At 47.7% G+C, this 19,661-nt stretch overlaps 1 protein-coding gene across 1 annotated transcript in view; it reads left to right on the forward strand.

Moving 5' to 3' along the window:
* Positions 1-19,661, forward strand: part of SPON1 (spondin 1) — a 249,381-nt gene that overhangs the window by 206,013 nt on the left and 23,707 nt on the right. Inside the window, exon 7 of the mRNA XM_058546026.1 lies at positions 18,524-18,588. Coding sequence (XP_058402009.1) covers positions 18,524-18,588 — 65 coding nt within the window. The remainder of the gene's footprint in view (positions 1-18,523; positions 18,589-19,661) is intronic.

A 19,661-nucleotide genomic window follows, 5' to 3' on the forward strand; every position in this document is an offset into this window, starting at 1 on the left:
CCTTACTTATCCCCGAAGATCAAACAAGCTGCTGCCCAAGGAGCAGAGGTCTCACTCAGATCCTGCAACACAGCCAGGGCCTCTCGGAAGTCAAGCTGCCTCCATTTTTTTAAAAGCTCTTGGCATATTAAAAAGTGGGGGAAAATGCTATAACAGGATTGATGAAATTAGGATAATGCTTTAAAACAAAAATACAATGCAATACAATTGTCCTAGTTTCAAGAGGACTTACAAGAATTATAAGAATATCCATTTTTACTTCACCATAGGTAGGGTTGGTCGGTGGCAGGGCATGTTAAAAGCTATACAATGAGCTTCTTCATTCAATTCTGTTGATGTGTCTCTGTGACTCTGGAGATCAGGCCAGACCCTAATCTGAGGCTTTTGTGAGTGTGAAAACTGGGCAAAAGCCCCCCAAGTCCTGTCTCCACCCTTCCATCTCCCACCTCCACACCCACCCCCCAACCCCCCTACCCCCTCAATCCCAAAGTGTAGATGCTGGACATAGCTTTCTCCCTTCTGCCTTCTGTTCTTTGACTCAAGAATTTCAAAAGCCAGGTGCCCTGTGTAGAGGAGGAAAAATGATTTTCCTCTACCTTTCTAGGTTCTCGGCTGAGACTTCCTACCCCCACCCCCGGTTATAAAAGACAGATTAATAGGAGGAAAAAAACTACTTTAATTACATACATACAGGAGCCCCACAAAGATGTGGCAGCCAGGCTATTGAGGCTTCTATACCATCCTGAGCTGAGGAGAGGGACAAGGGGCTGGGGCTTCAAAGGCAAGGAAGGCAATTCACAGGAAGGTGTGAAGAGGAAAGGCGTGGTAAACAAATCTGCCCTCCATGCAGGTAAGCCTCTCAGAGGAAAAAGCGGTCTCTGGTAACAGCTCTCTTCCCCACACAGGCCCCTTTCTAATGTAAATTTCCCTTACAAAAGGGTCACTTCTACTCTGTTTCCAGAGCTTCTCCTATGTCTGCAGTTTCTCAAACATTTTAGGCCAAAAAGGCATATTTGGGGGGGCATATTCTGTTACCCTTCATCTGCCACCGGACCTTATCTGGATCGCAAAATAGCCAAGTGACGAGATTAAACATAACAAAAAATGTTATGGGGGGAATCCAGCTCCTGTCTACACCACTGAGGATCAGCAGTTAGTACAGATGATGGGCTCCTTCAAACGGCTCTGATCTGGCAAGGGATCTGGCGGAGAAGAATTCCTTCTGGGTTTCATTTTCCTTATTTCTCTGAGCCACTTCTGGCAGGAACATTATAAGCAAATCAAGTTTTGATCAATTGAAGCCTATTTCAAGGCTCGAGGAGCTGCTGCTCATTCATTCATTTATTAAACAAACATTTATTTATTATCTCCCTTGTTCCAAACCCTGTGCTAGACAGCGGAGAGGAGGGACACAGAGATGAATAAGACACGGTTCCCCTCCTTGAGGCACTCACAGTGTGGGGGGAAGGGGGGGAGAGGGGAAACATGCTTGTAAGAGGGCAACTGCACTTCAATGAGGTGGATCCCATGACTGAGGTCAGTGGAGGACACCCTGGAACATAGGACCCAGAGGAGGGGCAGCTACACTAAATCGAAGGCTTGGGCTGCCTTCCAAAGGACAGGGAGGCATTATCTGGGTGAGAAAGGGTTAAAAGACACCTCAGGGAGATGATGGTTTATGCAAAGGTACAGAAGCTTGAAAAAAGCATACCTGGTTCAAGAAACTGCAAACAGTTCAGTAGGGAGGCAGGAATCCTCATGATTATGCTTTGACATCAGAGGACCCTGGGCTCAGCTTCTGGCTTCTTTGCGTATTAGCCGCGTGCATGGGAGTGAGCTGTTGGGTTTCTCTGGGCCTATTTTGTCATCCACTAACTCCACCTTATAGGACTGTCGGTATGTAGATGAGATAACACATGTAACACGCTCGATGCGGTTTACCTAGCACATAGACCACACCCAGTACTTGGTGGCCAGTCTGGTAATGAGGGCGAAGAGGAGGATGGGTGGGATGGAAGATGGTGGCTGGGATCAAGGGTTCACAGAAGGTGGGGAGATGTGAGGCTGGAGAAGTAGGCAAGGCCAGAGGGTGAACCCTCGTGTTCCATGCTGGAAAGTTTGGACTTTATCCCTAAAGCCAAAGGAAGAATTTCAAGAGGTGGAGTGACATGGTCAAATATGTGCTTTAGAAAGGTCCCCAGGAAGGACTGGAGGGGGCAATGGGAGAGGAAGCTGGAGGCAGGAACCAAGTTAGCAGGCTCTTGCACTGATATAAAGGTATGATGAGGGCAATGTGGTGGGGTGGCCTCTCCAGAGTGCAGCTGACAGAAGCCGTCCCCGATGATTTCTCAGACTTTGGGGTATGAGTTTTCCTACGTCAGTTCTACTCACTCCCTGCAGGACCCAACTACTCAAAGGAATAGAAAATCCAGGCTCCTAATATCATTGGAATTAAGCTGCTTTGGTGATTCCATAAATGTCACACACAGGCACACTGAATGTCTTTTTTTCTGTTTAAAATGTAACAAGTAACAGTGGTTATCTGTGGGTGGTAGGATTACAGGTTGTCTTTATATTATTCTTTTTGCCTATCTCTATTTTCTAAATGTTCTACAATGAACCCATTTTTGTAATTAGGAAAAAGCCATTATAAAAATATTTTTTGAAAAACAAAGACTACACATAGTTTCAATCAAAGCAGCAATTCTTTCCTTACTGCCTGAGTAAGGAAATGCCCAGTTGAACTACAAATAGGAGGAAAAAATCGTTAATAGAATCCAACTTCAAACTTTTAAGCTATTTATTTTCTCCCTTTTGCTTTGGGAGATTGTGCTGGGCCAATGAAGATGGGCTGGAAACATGTGAACAGTCTTGAGTTTGAAAAATAATAGTTGTTTTTATTGTTACAGCTTCAAGCATGGATAATTGCCCAATAGTTAGAGATGATTGGATTACTGACATTCTCTTTTTAAAGAAAATAAAACATCTCATCAGAGAGAAGTCCAGGTGACAAGAACATCTCTACACTCAGCCTGGGTTGTAAAAGTCAGGAATTGTAGGCGGGCCCTGGGTTCAGTTTAGTGAAGTTCAGTGGAGCTCAGATTAGGATCTAAGAACTGAGATTTTTCTCAGCAACATGCTCTAAAACTTTGAATTACCATGCTTACATCCAACATTCAGGGAGTCTCCTTAGATATACATTGTATGCTCATTAGGCCACCTTCCTAAGAGGTAGTATATTGATTACAATCTTCGATTTGGATTTTTTTAAAAGCAGTAATAACAATAAAGAAAATAATTCACACAGTTTTATGGTTCATAAAGTGTCCTAACATTTAATCCTCACAACAACCCCATGAGTTTAGTCTCACTTTAGTCTCATTTTAGAGGAAAAGAGAGTGAGACTCAGAAAACTCGACTGATGGGCCTGAGGTCACACAGCTAGAACGTTGAGAGACTATTCAGGTCAGCTCTTCAGGCTCTAAGAGCTATGCCCCTTCTGGTCCTCTCTTTTTTTTTAATTTTATTTATTTATTTTATCCCCCAAAGCTCCAGTAGATAGTTGTATGTCATAGCTGCCATCCTTCTAGTTGCTGTATGTGGGACGTGGCCTCAGCATGGCCGGAGAAGCGGTGCGTCGGTGCGCGCGCGGGATCCGAACCCAGGCTGCCAGCAGTGGAGCGTGCGCACTCAACCGCTAAGCCACGGGGCCGGCCCCCACTCCTCTCTTCTAATGAGTGGCCTTAGTTATTTGATTTTCACTAGACTCACTCATTGAAAGGGCAAGTAGGGGCCCAAAGGAATTGTATTAGCTCCTATTGCTATTACAACAAATTACCACAAATTTATGGCTTAAGACAACACAAATTTATTCTTACAGTTCTGGAGGTCAGAAGTTCAAAATGAGTCTTACAGGGCTAAAATCAAGGTGTTGGCCAGGCTGCTTCCTTCAGGGGGCTCCAGGATGCTTTTTGCCTCTTCCAGAATGTCAGTGGCTGCTGGCATTCCTTGGCTTGTGGCCACATCACTCCAATCTCTGCTTCTGTCCTCGCTTTGCCTTCTCTTCTTCTGTAGTCAAATCTCCCTCTGCTTCCCTTTAATAAGGACACTTATATTTAGGGCCCACTCAGATAATCCAGGATAATCTCCTCATCTCAAGATCCTTAATCACATCGGCGAAGTCCTTTGGACATAAAAGGTAACATGCACAGGTTCCAGGGATTATAACATGGATCTCTGCGGGGCCCATTATTCAGCCTACCACGGGAATATTTTTTTCATTTATTGAGTGGTCCTTAAATGTAAAATTCTCTGAATTTAAATTTTGGCCAAAGCTCTTCTTTGTTTTCTATTTTTAACCTTTCACTTTTGAGGGCTTTGGGGCTTTCGCGTTTGCTTGATTGCTAGCTTTTAAGCAAATTTAACTCTGACTCCCTGTTGCAAGTAACTTACCTAATAACCTGATCCTCCCACTGTCTTTCAGGGATGGAGGCTGACACCAGAGTTTTTCCAGGTCTGGAAAGGGCTTGCAGAGAGGCGCATTCTTGGCTGTTAGGCCTCTCCTGTCTGCTGCCGTTTACAGGGCACTCACTGTGTCAGGAACTGTGCAAGCATTCTACATTCCTTTATAGCTCATTTATAGGTTGCAACAAGCCTATAAGGTAGATATCATTATCCCCATTTTACTGATGAGAAAATCAAGACTCAGAGTTATGTAACATGTCCAAGGTTACACTGTTAAGCCACAGAGCCTGTAAAAATCAAGCCCTTAATACCATACTGTTGCAAAATTGGATAGTTCCCAAACCTGAGCAATATATGGACCTCTTCTAAAGGGCATATATAAGCTCACAAACCCTCAGGGTTGAGTTATAATTATTTTCATCATCATATTATTTAAATGTGTGCAAAGATAACTAGATATTAATTCCTATGCTTATAGCTCTCATATGACTAGAAAAGCAAAATAGCAATAATAATAACACAAAACTACAAATCTTTTGAAATGCTAATTAGAAGCATTGCTTTAATGTAGTGGGTGATGCTGTTCTGCTGAAATTAAATGATTGTTCACAATGTAGACGCAAAGCTGACCACCCTTCAGAGTTTGGTGTGCCCGTACACCAGGGTACTCTGGCCTAACTCACTTCTCTTACTACTCTCCCAACCACTGACATCACACATGTCAATCATTTGGACTTTACCTGGTGAGAACGTCATTGATTTGTTAACTCTGCCTCTGTTTTTTTCCACTAACTGTAGCACCTGGGTTCACTGGCCAGCAGACAGTCAAGATGGGCGTAAAGGAAGTTATCAGGGAATGCTCTTGGGAACCACATCTGTGGAAGGGAGAAAGGAAGCAGGAACAAGCAGAGGGTGAAGTTGAGCTGGGTTGCAGGCCCAAAGAAGGCCTCTGCCAACCCACTGAATGAGAGTGGCTCTTCAGAGTTGTTTTGACTTAGGGACCAGGTGCCCAACATTTGTGGCCCTGGAAAGAGGCAGTTTTATCCAGTCAACGCAATCCCCAAAAAGAACTGACAGCTAAGGCGTGCCTTTTAGCATCCTTCTCAGTAGCTGAAGAGCATCTGGGCAGAGCATCCCAGGTTCCAGCACACTAGCCCACTGTAAAGTTGTATAGAGCAGCAGTGGGATATAAACACAAATACATCCTAGCCGCTGAAATTGTCTCATGGTGCTTGATTATAAGATCTTCACGGGGGCCGGTTAAGTGCACGCGCTCCGCTACTGGTAGCCCGGGTTCGGATCCCAGGCGCGCACCAACGCACCGCTTGTCCGGCCATGCTGAGGCGGCGTCCCACATACAGCAACTAGAAGGATGTGCAACTACGACATACAACTATCTACTGGGGCTTTGGGGGGAAAAAAGAAGGAGGAGGATTGGCAATAGATGTTAGCTCAGAGCTGGTCTTCCTCAGCAAAAAGAGGAGGATTAGCATGGATGTTAGCTCAGGGCTGATCTTCCTCACAAAAAAAAATTTTTTAAAAAGCGTTTTCAGAGGAGCAGTTGCTTGAGGGGACAGGGACAATGGCATTCCAGGTAAAGGGACTCACCAGCCTTGAGATGCCTGGGCATGACAGGTGATCTGGCTGGAAGGTAGGTCAGGAAGAAGTGGGAGATCACACTGAAAAATGGGGGTAGAGAGATGCAAATATAACTAAGTAATCATGGCCACCCTTTTCCTTACCATTCATCTGGCCCTTTACTTATGTATCGCATTCAATCCTCTCATATTATTATTGACCCACTGGAGGACATGCCCCACAAGAACAGGGACTGTGTCGCCTTGTCCACTGTCTTATGCCCTGTGCCCAGCACAGTCTCTGACTCATAGAAGAAGCTCAATAGATATGTGTTTTACACATTGAGGAATCTGCTTAGAGAGGATGAGCGACTTCCCCAAACTTACTCAGCAAGTAAGCTGCCAAGCCAAGACTTGAACCTATGTCTGCCTTCGTCCACCACCGTACTTTTTAACTCCTGCTCCATGATGCCACAATAATAACTAGAAGAGGGTTTTCACAGTCAGGGACGCTTCTGTTACCGTGGGAAGACTGGCAGAGGCCAGCCTGTGCGGTGACCTTAAATTCCTTGTGGGGACACCCCTGTAGTGTCAGCCAACAACACACGATTTCTCTTCTTACCTCCTCAGTCTCTCCCCAAACCTCTAGGAGTATAGGGGAGTCTCAGGAATGAGAAAGGTTAAGCTTTTACATCTTATCGAGCTGTTCCTTTGCATTTAAATAGCGCCATTTAAGAAAGCGGCATTTCTGGACCCATATTTGATGCTAAAGTGCTCGGCACCTTAAAGGCCCGCTTCCTTCTCCCCCATCCAGGTCATTTGGAGCTTCATGACTTAATAATTTGAAAGCTTTTTATGGAAATCAGTGGATGAAGGGAGACAATGAAGCAAAATGTTACATTTAAGGACCCAGCAAATCAGGCTGACAGTATGCTACCTGGGTTGGGATCTTCTTATGTGGAAAGAGAGGAGGAGAGGGAGATCTTGGTGTGCAGATGAATTCTCTTTATTTTTTGAAACTGCTTTTATTTTAAAGCCTAACACAGCCTAACAGGCTTTACAACTGTCAAGTAAGAACCCATCAGATGTCTTACCAATTGCGCCCCTGCGCTGGCTCTTCTGTCCCTTCTCCCACCTCTCAGCCACTGCCCTGGATCCCAGCTCCTCCCTTCTAGACCTTCGCCCTGCCCCTTCCACACGCAGCGCAGGTCTCACGCAGGCTCCCTCGAAAGCCTTCACCGCTCTTTCTCCAGTTGAGAAAACCATGGGAAACAGCCTTGGAGTGGCCTTTTCTTCCCATTGTTCTTTAATGGCAGTTTATTCACATGGTTCAAAATTCAAAAGTTATATAATGTTATACAGTGAACAGTCTCATTCCTTTCTTTGCTCCCTGGTTACTTAGTTCCCCTCCCCTGAGGCACCTCATTTTTGTCAAGTTCTTGTGGATCCCTGCAGACAGACTTATGCAAATACAAATACAAGCACACACACGCACAGTCACACACATTTTCATTATCCTTACCGTTTCCTTGTACCATGATGGCTAGATTATTATACAAATAGATGATTATACAAACCATTCTGGACCTTGCTTTCTATTTTAATATATTTTAGAGATAATCTCATTAGTGATAGAGCTCTTTTAATGATGAACCCAAAGACCATATAGCAATATAAAAATATACACGTATATGGGGCCGGCCTGGTGGTGCAAACGGTTAAGTGCGCACACTCCACTGCGGTGGCCCAGGGTTCTCCGGCCCAGATCCCAGGCGCGCACCGACGCACCCGCTGGGCAAGCCATGCTGTGGCGGCATCCCATATAAAGTGGAGGAAGATGGGCACGGATGTTAGCCCATGGCCAGTCTTCCTCAGCAAAAAGAGGATTGGCAGATGTTAGCTCAGGGCTGATCTTCCTCACACACACACACAAAACATACACATGTATACAATTTTATATCTTTTTTTTTACATTACTATGTGGTCATTGGGGTCATCATTAAAAGACCTCTATCACTAATGAGATTATCTCTAAAATACATTAAAGTAGAAAGCAAGGTACAGAATGGTTTGTATAATAATCTGGCTACCATGGTACAAAGAAATGGTAGAGATAATGAAAATGTGTCTGTGTGCACATGCTATGATCTCAACTATGGGGCAAAGACATACAAATATAGAAACGAGTATACTAATTGATGATGGCTGCTGGGTAAGGACGGTGGCATTATGAGTATTTCTTTTTGCCTCTCTGTTTCTAACTTCCTGTAATATGATTAAGTTATTTTTTTAATTTTAAAGCTCTTACCTTAGTATGTAAGCTGTATTTTCATCTTGGTAGAGTTCTTTCCCGATACTTTTCATATGCACTCCCACCTATATCTTATAATACTGGAGTCCCTTTACCATTGAAGCCTTCCTCCATTGCTCTGTGTAATTGCAACCTCCCTCCCTCTCCTGACCAGGCCTCCCTCTCGCCCTCCCCTGCACCGTTTTCCCAGAGAGCCAATCACAGTCTGGCACGCGGAGTAACTGTTCATTTGTTTATGTCTGCCTCCCCGCTCTAGAAGGAAAGCTCCATGAGGGCAGGGATTCGTTGGTGACTCTTTTGTTCAGGGCTCTGTCTCCAGCACCCAGAGTGGAGGCTGGCAAAATGTAGGGGCTGGATCACTATTTGCTGGATGAATGAATCCTCGCCATCAGCCCCCAGCAATGCCCGTAACCTCGAGCGTTGGTAGCTACTGTGCTCTGCCTTCGCCTTCTGTCCTCTTGCATTGACTGGAAGGCCACCCTTCCATCTTTGGTCTGGATCTCACCTCTTCTCTTTTGCTTCTCCTCCCTCCTGCAAGTGCACCCTCTCTGTCGTGCAGTAGCAATTTCTCTTTCTGTATTGGATTATACCCTTCCACATACAAACTGGCCCTAATTTCACTCATCTTTTAAAAAACAATCCCATGTCCTCCTGCTGCTGCCATTTTTCTCAACTCCCCTTCACAGCAGACTCCTCAAAAAGCTGTCTGGGCTTACTGGCTCCACTGCCTGGCCTTCTCGTCTTTCCTGAACCTGCTTCGAATGTGCTTTCAGCAGTGCCCAGCAGGGCAGGGCTGGCGGCAGTGAGCAAGTAGCAGGGCTGGCGGCAGTGAGCAGGGACAGGGGGGCAGCAGGAGGCAGTGAGGGCAGTGGAGGCAGCACAAGGGCCCTGAAGAGCCCCTAGGGCAAGTGCTGGTGGCCTCTTGCCTGTCTGGCTGCTCCGTCTTAGGCTCTTTGCCTGTTGCCCACCCTCTCTTCTGAGACACTCCCTCCCAGGTACTCTTCCTTGTGTCTCTAACTACCACCTGTATGCTGCGGACATTCAAAAATTTGTATCTCCTGCCTGGACTTCTCCCTTGAACTCCGGCTTTACGTAGCCAACTGCCTGCATGACACCTCCCCCTGAGTCATCCTTGACCCCTTTGTTTCACAGCCTACATCCAATCCATCAGCAGATCCTGTTGCTTCTACCTTTACAATAATGTCTTGCTTCCGACACATTCTCAGCCCCTCCGTTGCTCTCTCCTGGTCCCCTGTGGCCCAGATGCTGATCTCCCTGCTCCCCCTTGCCCTGCTACAGCCGACTGTCCCCCAGCAGTCAGCAGACTGCTCTGAACACCTGAATCAGAGAGCAGCACTCTCCCGTTCACAAACCCTTCAGACCACCCAGTCCCATAGCGCTCACTAGTGCCCCCAAGATCCCCTGGGAGGGCAGCAAAGGTCAGAGCTTCCTCTAGCTTGTCATTAATTAATTGCTTAATTAATTAATCCATTATTCATCCCCTAATCATTCCCTGCCTACCTCCCCTGAGCCAGGCAGTGTCGGGGACACAGGGAGGACATAATCCAGCCCCTGCTCTACCGCTGGCTCCTGGGACTGGAAGGGAGCCGTCCTCAGAGGGAAGGTGGGGAGAGGGGGACAGAGGGGAGGGGTGGGGACTGTCGAGGCCTGTGCCTGTAAGTCTAGGCAGATGCTCCCACGGGGCAGGGGTGGGGCGCTTCCCTTATGGGCACCTTCAGCCAGACGTGCCCTGGCCCCTCCTGCTGGCTCGGGCTCCTGCTGGGCTTCCTTGCAGCCCCGGCTGCGGGAAAGCAGACAGCCCCCGCTCCACTACTCTGCCCTGTGGGACGCCAGGATCTCGCCTGGCTGGCTCCTTTTTCTCTTCCCTGCTCCGGCCCTGGCGCTGATGTTTTTCTAGGGTAGAAGGTGGGGAGGAGGGCTGGTGGGACAGGAGGGACAGACATGCCCCAGCGACCTCTTCAGCTCCCTGCTTGACTCAGAGAAGAAGCCGATTTTCAGGAGCGTTGCAAAGGACACCACGAAAGTCCAGAGAATGAGGTTAAATCCAGGATCGGCCCTTGGATCACCACGGACAAGCTAGATAGCTGTCTGTGGCTGACACAGGCACACGGGAGGACGGCCCTCTGTCTCAGGTCAGGGGGTGATGCCGTCCTCAGAGCTCTCCACCTGCCAGAAGGAGCGGCAGGAGGGGCAGTGGGGCGGGCGCAGGGCGGCTCTGATGGGCCCTTCCTCTCCGCTTTAGAAATGCCAAGCTGCTTTCACAGAACCGTCTCACGGGAAAATTGTCATCTACGGGCTTTATGCAATTTTCTCATGGGAATTACAGGCTGTGTTTGAAAAGAAATAAAAAGAAATTGAATTTGAAATGCCTCTGTGCAACCACATCATCTTCTGGTGGATCTGTTAATGGGCTTCAGACACCTTCTCTGGCTTTGAAAAAGCTGATCAGACAGTGGCTTGTGATAGCAGCTGCTTCCCAGGGGACAAGGCATGCTCTGGAGACTTATAAATGGCCAGCACAGGTCGCTGGGGCATCTACCTGAGGCAGACTCAGAACCGTGAGTGCTGACCACGGCTCCTAAGCGCCGCTGTGTCCTGCCCCGTCCCCTCCTTCTACCACCTGGCAGCCTAGCAGAGTTCTCTGGCTGGCGCTCTCCACCTGGTCTTCCAGTGCCCGCCAGCTCAACACCCAGCTCTCTGGGTCACTTCACACAGCCCGGGCTCCACCCAAGGCTGAGGGAGTGCTGGCGGAAGGGGCTCGGAGGACACTGGCCCTTCCTCATCATTGCCTCTCATTTATTCAACAGATACTGATTGAGCACGTTCCAAGCACAGTTCTGAACACTGAGAGTACAGCAGTGAGTGAGCAAAACAGACCCCTGCCCTCATGGAGTGCATATTCCAGCGGCAGGAAACAGACGATAAAAAGTAAATAAGCAAAAGACACAGTGTATTGGATGGTGACAGATGTTACGGAGGAAAGATAATCAGATAAAGTGATGGGGCGAGCCAGGTTGAGGAGGGGGCAGGGAATTGCTATTTTGAATAGTGTGGTCAGCAAAGGCCTCACTGAGAAGGTGACATTTGAGCAAACACTCGGAGGAGGTAGAGGAATGAGTTCTCTGTTATCTGGGAGAACAGCATTCCAGCACAGGGAGCAGCAAGTGCTAAGTGTGCCCAGCACGTTTGAGGAAAAGTAAAGTGTCCAGGAGGGCTGAAACAAAGCGAGCGAGGGGGAGACTCATAGAGACGAAGTTAGGGAGGGAACAGGAGGGCAGGGCAGATCGTGAAGGGCCATGGGGGCCATGGCAGGGACCCCATTTGCTGTGAGAGGTGAAGCCATTGGAGGATTTCGACCAGCTTGAAGAAGAGCCTGAAGGAGGATGAGGAAGGAGGCAAAGAGACCAGCTAGGGAGCGGTCACAACGATCTAGGCAAGTGATGATGGTGGCTTGGACCAGGATGGTGGCAGGGCAGGTGACAGAAGTGGTTGGCTCATAAATGCATTTTAGAAGTGGAGTTGACAGGATGTGCTTAGGGATGGGATGTGGAGTACGAGAGAAAGAAGCATCAGGGATGCAAAACTGAAAGGATGGCTTTGCCATTGAATGGGATGGGAAGAGTGAAGGAGGCCAGGTTTGAGGAGGGAAAGATCCGGAGTTTGGTTTCAGAAACGTTGAGCTGGAGATATCAATTAGATATCCAAATGAAAATGTTAGACCATTGATATACAAGTCTGGCATTCAGAGGCCAGGTTGAGGCAGAAGATTAAAATTTAGGAGTCATCAGTGTATCCGTAGTTGGTATTTAAGGCATGGAACAAGATGAAATCACCAAGGCAATGTGAGTAGAAAAGAGAAGAGAACCAAGGCTTAAACCCAGTGCATTTCAGTGTTTGGAGGAAGGTGAAGAGGGGCCAGCAAGTGCCAGAGCCCAGTAGAAAGTGTTTCAAGGCAGAGGGGGGAGTGACCAGCTGTGTCAAATGCTGCTGAGGGATGGTGGAAGCTAAGAGCTGGGCACTGACCACTGGCAGCAGAGAGGTCATTGGTGACATTGACCAGCGCAGTTTCAGAGGAGAGAGGTGAGTCTCAGTTACTTCGTCTGAGAAATGGAGAACATTCGCCTGCCTACCTCAGTGGGCGACAGTGTAGACCCACCAAATATGAGCTATCTGTTGTTATTTATGACCCAATCAACCCAGGGCCTGTTGAAATGATGGGAGGGACCGTTGGGCACAATTGATTTTAAAGATGCTTATAGCTCCATTATCACCTCATAAAATGGCTCATTTCCTGCTGCTTATCCCCAGGACACTCACCAAGGGATGAAAAATTTCCCTGCAGAGGTGGAAGCCATCAGGATTGATATTTTTTTATGGGTGGTAAGTGGGAATTCTGGGAAAGGTTAGAGAAAATGGGACAAGCACTGCTGACTGAGGTCTTCACCAGAGGGAGCCAGGTGACCCTGTGCCTCAAAGCAAGGCCTTCTTGGAGAAAACTGTCATCCAGGGGCGGCCACACTCTTGCTGAAAACGAGCAAAATGGGGGGAGGGACAAGAAGGAGATGGAGAGGAAGAACAGTCAGGGAGAGTGGAAAGAGCATGAGTTTTGGAGTCAGACACATCTGTACTGGAGTCATGGTTCCTGGGTGCTTTTCAACAAGTCATGTGACTTTTCTGAACCTCAGTTTCGTCATCTGCAAAATGAGATGATAGTCATTCCCAAAGGTTTTCATAAGAAACAGCTGATGATGGGGAAATGCACCGTGGGGCGGGGGTGTCTGTGTGCATGCACGTGTATCACTGTGTGTGCATTTAGTGTCATTGGGGGCCCCTTTTTAGTAGCAGACAGTTTCTTTCCAACTCACAGACCCTGTGGCTCCCTGCTTTCTTCATTGAAACCAGTTCTTAGGACAGTATTAACATTAACAGTATTGTGAACACTGTCTGATAATCCTCCAAGCATGGCTGTCATATTCAGAGCTCAGAGTCAGCTAGGACATGCTCTCAAGGGCAGCAGAAGCACAGGCGACGGGTGGGGTCCGAACTTTCAGGAGTGCCAGCTCTCCTGCACCACAGCCCACCCTCCCAGCTCCCCTCCACCTGGGTTCACAGGGTGACGAGCGTGTCCTCCGGAGTCAGACTAAGCTTTAAACTCTAGCTCTGCCATTGACTAGGTGTGTAACTAATTTGGCCAAATAAATGTGTTTCTGAGGATTAAAAAGTATATACCTACCTTGCAAATGTGTTGCAAGGATTAAATACTATATATAAGGTAATTAGCGAGGTGCCTAGCACATAAAAACAGTAGATCACTGTTGTTATTATTACTGCTGTTGCTACTTGTTTCAATTCCTTTCCCTCTGTGATCATGGATTGCATCCCATTTCTCTTCCTGGAGGGAGGAGGCAAGCAAGTTGGCTGGGCTGAGTCCAAGACTGCAGGTCTCGGGCAGGACGTGCTATGGTGGGGAGATCAGCCGCGGTGCTGCCCGGAGCAAAGGGGGCCTTAGGATGAAGAAACAGGTTGTGGTTCAGGACTGGGAGATGGAGGCAAACGGTCAGGAGCCAGGAAGACGCAGCACCAGAGGAGGAGGGGAGGGGCAAGGCAGGGAGGAGGTGACAGACTCCAGCCTTTTGCTGCGGGCGAGGCTGAGATGCCCAGAGCTCTCCCGCATTGGTGCTGGCTCTGAAGTGCGTGGGAGGGTCAGTGTGGGGTAAGCTTGGTTCAGACATCAGCCCCCTCCCCGACCCCCCAGACTCATATTCTTACTCTCTGCTCTGCTCGGATTTGGCATCTCCTGATATGGATCAATGTGATTTCTGCCTCCAACCTGTCCCAGGCCTGTTTTCACTCCGCCAGAAAGCTCCTTCCCCCGGATGTGACCTCAGCCCCTGAGCTATTTTGGGCTGTGCGATTCTCATTTTGTACCAGCAGCCATGAAGTCTAATTACAGCTGTAACATCTTCACAATATGTTTACCAAAAGTAAAATGAAAGAACTCATCCCTGTGAAGATGGGCACAAGTGACTGTCATTTCGTTTGGGTATTTTTTTTAATTGGCATATCTCTGGAAAAGTGCTAACATCACCCAAACGAGGCATGAACTGTGAATGCCCTGACATACTTTGTTTGAAAAGGATCCTGTGGGAGAAGAAGTATCAGGGCTCTAAGGATTCTTGAAAGATTCTTTCCCTGCCTTAGAGACTTGTTAAGACAGCTTTTCATTTAAGTCTGAAGTCTGGAGTGCTTACTCTGGGAATTTAAGTCCTTCATTCTTCAAAACGTAAAATGCCTGGCACCCCAGTGGTCCCATCCGAGGCTCACCTAGCTATATAAACCTCCCGTCATCTGCTCCCTGAGACTCAGAGCGTGGCTTCAACGAGGGCACGTTCTCCTGAGTCTTCGTGGGTTTGTAGAGGCAACAGTGTGCTCCACTCTGTACTCAAGCAGTTCCAATCGATTCTAATACCAGCTTGGCCTGACTGTAAATAAGAATAGTAGCTAATATTTATGCTAATGCAGGTACTGTATTAGCACGTCACATGAACTATGTCATTTAGTCCCCCTAACAATCCCATGTAGCAGATACTCTTTTTAACCCCATTTCACAGATGAGAAAGCTGAGAGATGTCAGGAGACTTGCCAAAGGACACGGAGCTAGTCAAGGGTGCAGTCAGGACCTGAACGAAGAGATGACTCTAGATCTTGTGTTCTCAACCACGCTACTTTTCTGAGCCTGCTGGATTAGTAAATACTGAAAAGATTGCTGGTATCCAGGGCGTCCGAAGTTGTGAAGACAGGGGCACATGTGCATTCTTGCTGGAGTACAAATTGGTACACACATTTGGAAGACAATTTGGAGGCCCTACCAAAATTTTTAATTTGCTTCATCTTTTGATCATTTCTAGGAATCTAAAACACAGGAGCTCTTGGTATGTAAAAATGTATACAAGTGTTCACCACAGCACCATTTATGGAGAAAATTAAATACCTACCAATAATGCTGGCTAAATAAATTAGAGAACATCCATTCTATGGAATTCTACACATACATCAAAAAGAATGGTGTGGCTTTGCTTTTTCAACAGTTCACTGACCATCTATAGCACTTGGATATGGCCATGAACAAGCCAGACCCTCTCCAATCCTATAAAACTTAGGTTCTGCCAGAGGATTTTGATGCTTCAACAAAAATATTTAGCTTTTAAATAAATTTTCCAGAATGCCTCTGCTTTCTTTTATTTCACTGAATAGCACAAATGATCACAAACAAGAACAATAAGCTGTTGATCATGCAGATGGTGTGTAACCACCAGATGAAACAATTTACAGCAAGAAGCTGTTCTAGTGCCCCCATGCATGGACCCGCCATCCTTGGAGCCTCCGTAGCTCTAAAAAAATACAGACAGAATTTCAGCCCCATAAATAAACACTAATGGAGGGCCCAAACAATCTTTGTTGTTATATACTGCAAAAGCAAAATCAATATGTCATCAGCGGGGACTTGAAAACCAAGGTTTAATTGTAATGCAGAGTGCATCTGCAGGGCCAGCTCACTTGGTGGCCACCTGAACTCCACCCACATTGATTTTTATTTTTTAGTAAAGTATTTCTTCAAGGGCAAAAGGATTGTCATCAGACAGTATCTCATTACTTGTATCTCATATCTTGGATTTCTTTTTTATAAGTCTTGACCTGGCTTACCGTAATTTGAAGATCTCCAGCACTTTAAAAATCAACAAAAGGAGAGCTATGATGCTCTATCTACTGACATGGAAAGTTTCCCATAATATGATAGTAAGGAAAAATTTTAAAATCATGGTGCAGAATAAGATATTCAGTATGATGCAGTTTCTGGAAGAACTGTATCTGATGTACACATACACATCTAGTTGCATATACATAGTAAAAGGTCTGGAATGATACACACCCAACTGTGACATCTTGGAGAAGGAGAAGGAGGCGGAAGGCAGGGTAGATGCTAAAGTGGAATGTGCTCAGCATTTACATTGTGTGCTTCTGTGATGCTAAATTGGTCTGCAATAAGCATGTATTGTTCAGGAATTAAAAATCAGAGACGAAAATTTACCTGAGGTAGATGATGAGGGCCATGTAGGCAAAACTCAGGAATTAAGAAATTATCATGGAAGTGGTGGGGAGCCGATGAAGGGTTTAGGCAGGGAATGGATATGGTCAGATTTGCAGCAATGGGGAGAGTGGATTGGAGGAAAGCAAGAAGATACAGGAGATGAAGCAACCAGTATGGAGACCGCGGAAGGACTCAAGAGACGCTAAGTGAATGCCGTGGATCTTGGGATCTGACCGCTGTGCGGGGCAGGAGGTGGAGGAATGCTGGTGATGCCGGGCGTCTGGTTCAGGCAGCTGGTGGATGTGCCTTTAACCCAGATGGGGTCAGCCAGAGGAGGAGCAGGCTTCTGGGGTCAGATGAAGAGCTCAGTGTGGGACATGGAACGTGTGAGATGACGACAGGAAATCCAGGTTATGGGAAACATAGCTCTTGCATTCAGGAGATAGGTTGTGTCTCCCATGTGACTTCACACCAGGCAACTTCTCTCAGACATTCAACAGATACTTAATAGGAAAAAGTGAGGGATACAGTCTAAACAAATAAACAAATCTCCCCCAAGAAACGTATACCACTCAGTTGGGACTTGGAAACGCTCTCCCTGCAGACAAGCGAGTGTGGGGTGTCTCTGTATCCAATGACTCATGCCTCTGACCAAAAGAGTTACCCGCCCCCAAGGAAGCCTGAGCTCAGAAAGAGGCTGTGAGCTTCCCAGAGGCTCGTGTCTGCTGGCTTGTCCCTGTGGGCCTCATGTGCACCCTTCACCCCACCCAGGACCATCCGTAGGCACCCAGGCCAGGCTGGATCTAACTGAGCTCCCTTCCTTTCAAAGGCCCACCAACGAACAACCCCTTTCCTGGGCTGTGATGAGGCGCTCCGGCACAGAAGGCCTTTGATAAGCTTTGGGCCTGAGCCTGGAGACACCTCTGACCTCCTCCTTCCAGTTCCTCAGGGCTGTGGGATTTTCTGGGCAAGGTACCCACCAGCTAAGGAGAAGTTCCCCAATTCATCCCAAAAATGTGCCAGGCCCCTACTGCCAGGCATGACCTAAGGCCTCTGGCAGAGCTGTGAGCCAGCCGAGCAAGTCTCCACTCTCCTGGAACTCAGAGACCTGTTCAGTCAGCAACAAAGCTCTTCCTTCCCCAGACATTCCGGACTTTTCTGTGCATAGTGGACAGTGGTGTCCAAGCACTGCTGGGCCCAGCCCAGGGGAAGGGGAGATCCAGGACCAGCCGAACGCACTGTGGGGAAAGTCCCAGCCAAAGCCGAATCTGGACCTGTGGAAGCCATCAGCCTTGAGAAGCATGTGACACCTCTCATCTGCAATGTGTAGTTGAAAATAAAAACCCAAACCAACCTCAAAGTAAAGTTAAGCACAATCAACAAAGTTCTCATTTTTCCCCATGATGATGACAATGCTTTCCTTCAAAATGTTCATCATCAAATTCTTCCTCAAAAAATTATTTGAGGAAAGTCCCCAAGCTTTAAGAGTGCCCTACATGCTGTCCCAAGCAAAATAGAGCAGAATAACATAAGTGGCACAAGGGGTGTGGGCCCAGGCTTCATTTTGCCCTCCTCGTCCAAGGGAGTGTGATCTGGTGTATGGGTCTCAGCAGCAGGAGAGGCCTTGGGGTGACAGTCCTCGACGTCAGGAGTTGGCTGCATTGCAGTGTGGCCTGCAGCAGGCCCCAGTCAGTGCCTGGACACGGAGCACAGGACCTGCCCTCCAGGCTGGACACGATATGGAAGTCTGGCCATCCACGGCTGAGTCCAGGTCAGAGCCTGGTTCCAGCTGAGAAGGATGGGCTGAGCTGGAAACCAAAGGTGTGGCTCAGTGGGCCCGTTGGGGTCCAGCACGCACCAGGCACACTGGACACTCAGCCCCACCTCCTAGGATTGCTGAGACTCGGGGGCTCCTCTACTCTGGGGCCAGATGGCTCCACACCTGGGCAGGTAAAGCCTCAGCAGCCAAGGGAGTGGGGGTAGACAGTGTCAGCATGTCAAAGTCCTCTTGTTCCATGAGCCCAGCTCTCCTCACTAAATATCTGTGGTCCTTTTTTCCAGAGTGATGAGGTCCTCACCGTCATCAAAGCCAAAGCTCAGTGGCCCGCCTGGCAGCCTCTCAATGTGTAAGTAGCAAACAGACCCTGGCCCTGCCCTGCCCCTGTCTTAGCCTTGTGGTTGGAGCCTCCTGCCTACCAGCCACCACACGCCAATTATGTCTTTAAAGTCAGCAATACTGTCAGGTCGGCGAGCAGGTGAGTGCGCTGCCCACATGGGGCATATCACCCATGCGCCTATCTTCTTGGAAGTGTAGGCTTGGTCTTTGGGTTCCCTGATGGCTTTACCACCGCAGAGGACCCAACTCAGACATAACAATTAACCATTATGTGTTTACTCATGCTCTCAGCCACAACAGGCTTAAGATACATTCCCCCTCAGGGCACCGGCATGCTCACTCTAAGCACATCTGACTCATGGAAAGCCAGGTTTCCCATAGGCTGCATTCTCAGTCCCCATGTCTTTTCTGTCTAGTCTATCTCTTGGAGATTTTATCCTTGCATGCATTTTGGTGACCAGGGGTATACTGATGGCTCCCAAAACTACCACTCTCCCAGGCAGATATGTAGGTAGGTAGATAGATAAATCCATCCATCCATCAGTTTCTTGGACACTTCTCTGTGGATGGCCCACATGGATCTTGAACTCATCATATCTAAAATGGAACCCATCACTAAGTCCTGTGGATGCTTAATATATATGTGATATATTCTTAATACATCACTAATCAGCCTGGCCATTCCCCACCATTAGTTCAAGCCACCATCTCTTCCCACCTGGACTGCTTCAATGCCTCCCTCTTCTAGAGTCTCCCCCATCTGATCCCTCATCCACACTGTTACCAGAGTGATCTTTTAAGAATCCAAATCTGATTGTGTGCTCCCCTTCTTAATCCCTCCATGGCCTCCCTTAGCTTCCAGGATCAAGTCTGCACTCCTCAGTTCACCTTGTGAGGCCACAGTGAGCTTTACACACTTGAGCCCCTGCCTCCTTTTCCTCAGGCCTCATGTCTTACTGCTCCCTACTCTGCACCTCACTCCAGCCAGCCTGAATCCTGTGCCGTTCCTTGAACAAGCTTGATTTCACCTATCCTTTAAGGATGCAAGACCTAGAGCAGACAAAGTTCCCAGTCAACCGCAAG

Source organism: Diceros bicornis, chromosome 7 (assembly GCF_020826845.1).
Source record: "Diceros bicornis minor isolate mBicDic1 chromosome 7, mDicBic1.mat.cur, whole genome shotgun sequence".
In the NCBI taxonomy this organism is placed as follows: domain Eukaryota; kingdom Metazoa; phylum Chordata; class Mammalia; order Perissodactyla; family Rhinocerotidae; genus Diceros; species Diceros bicornis.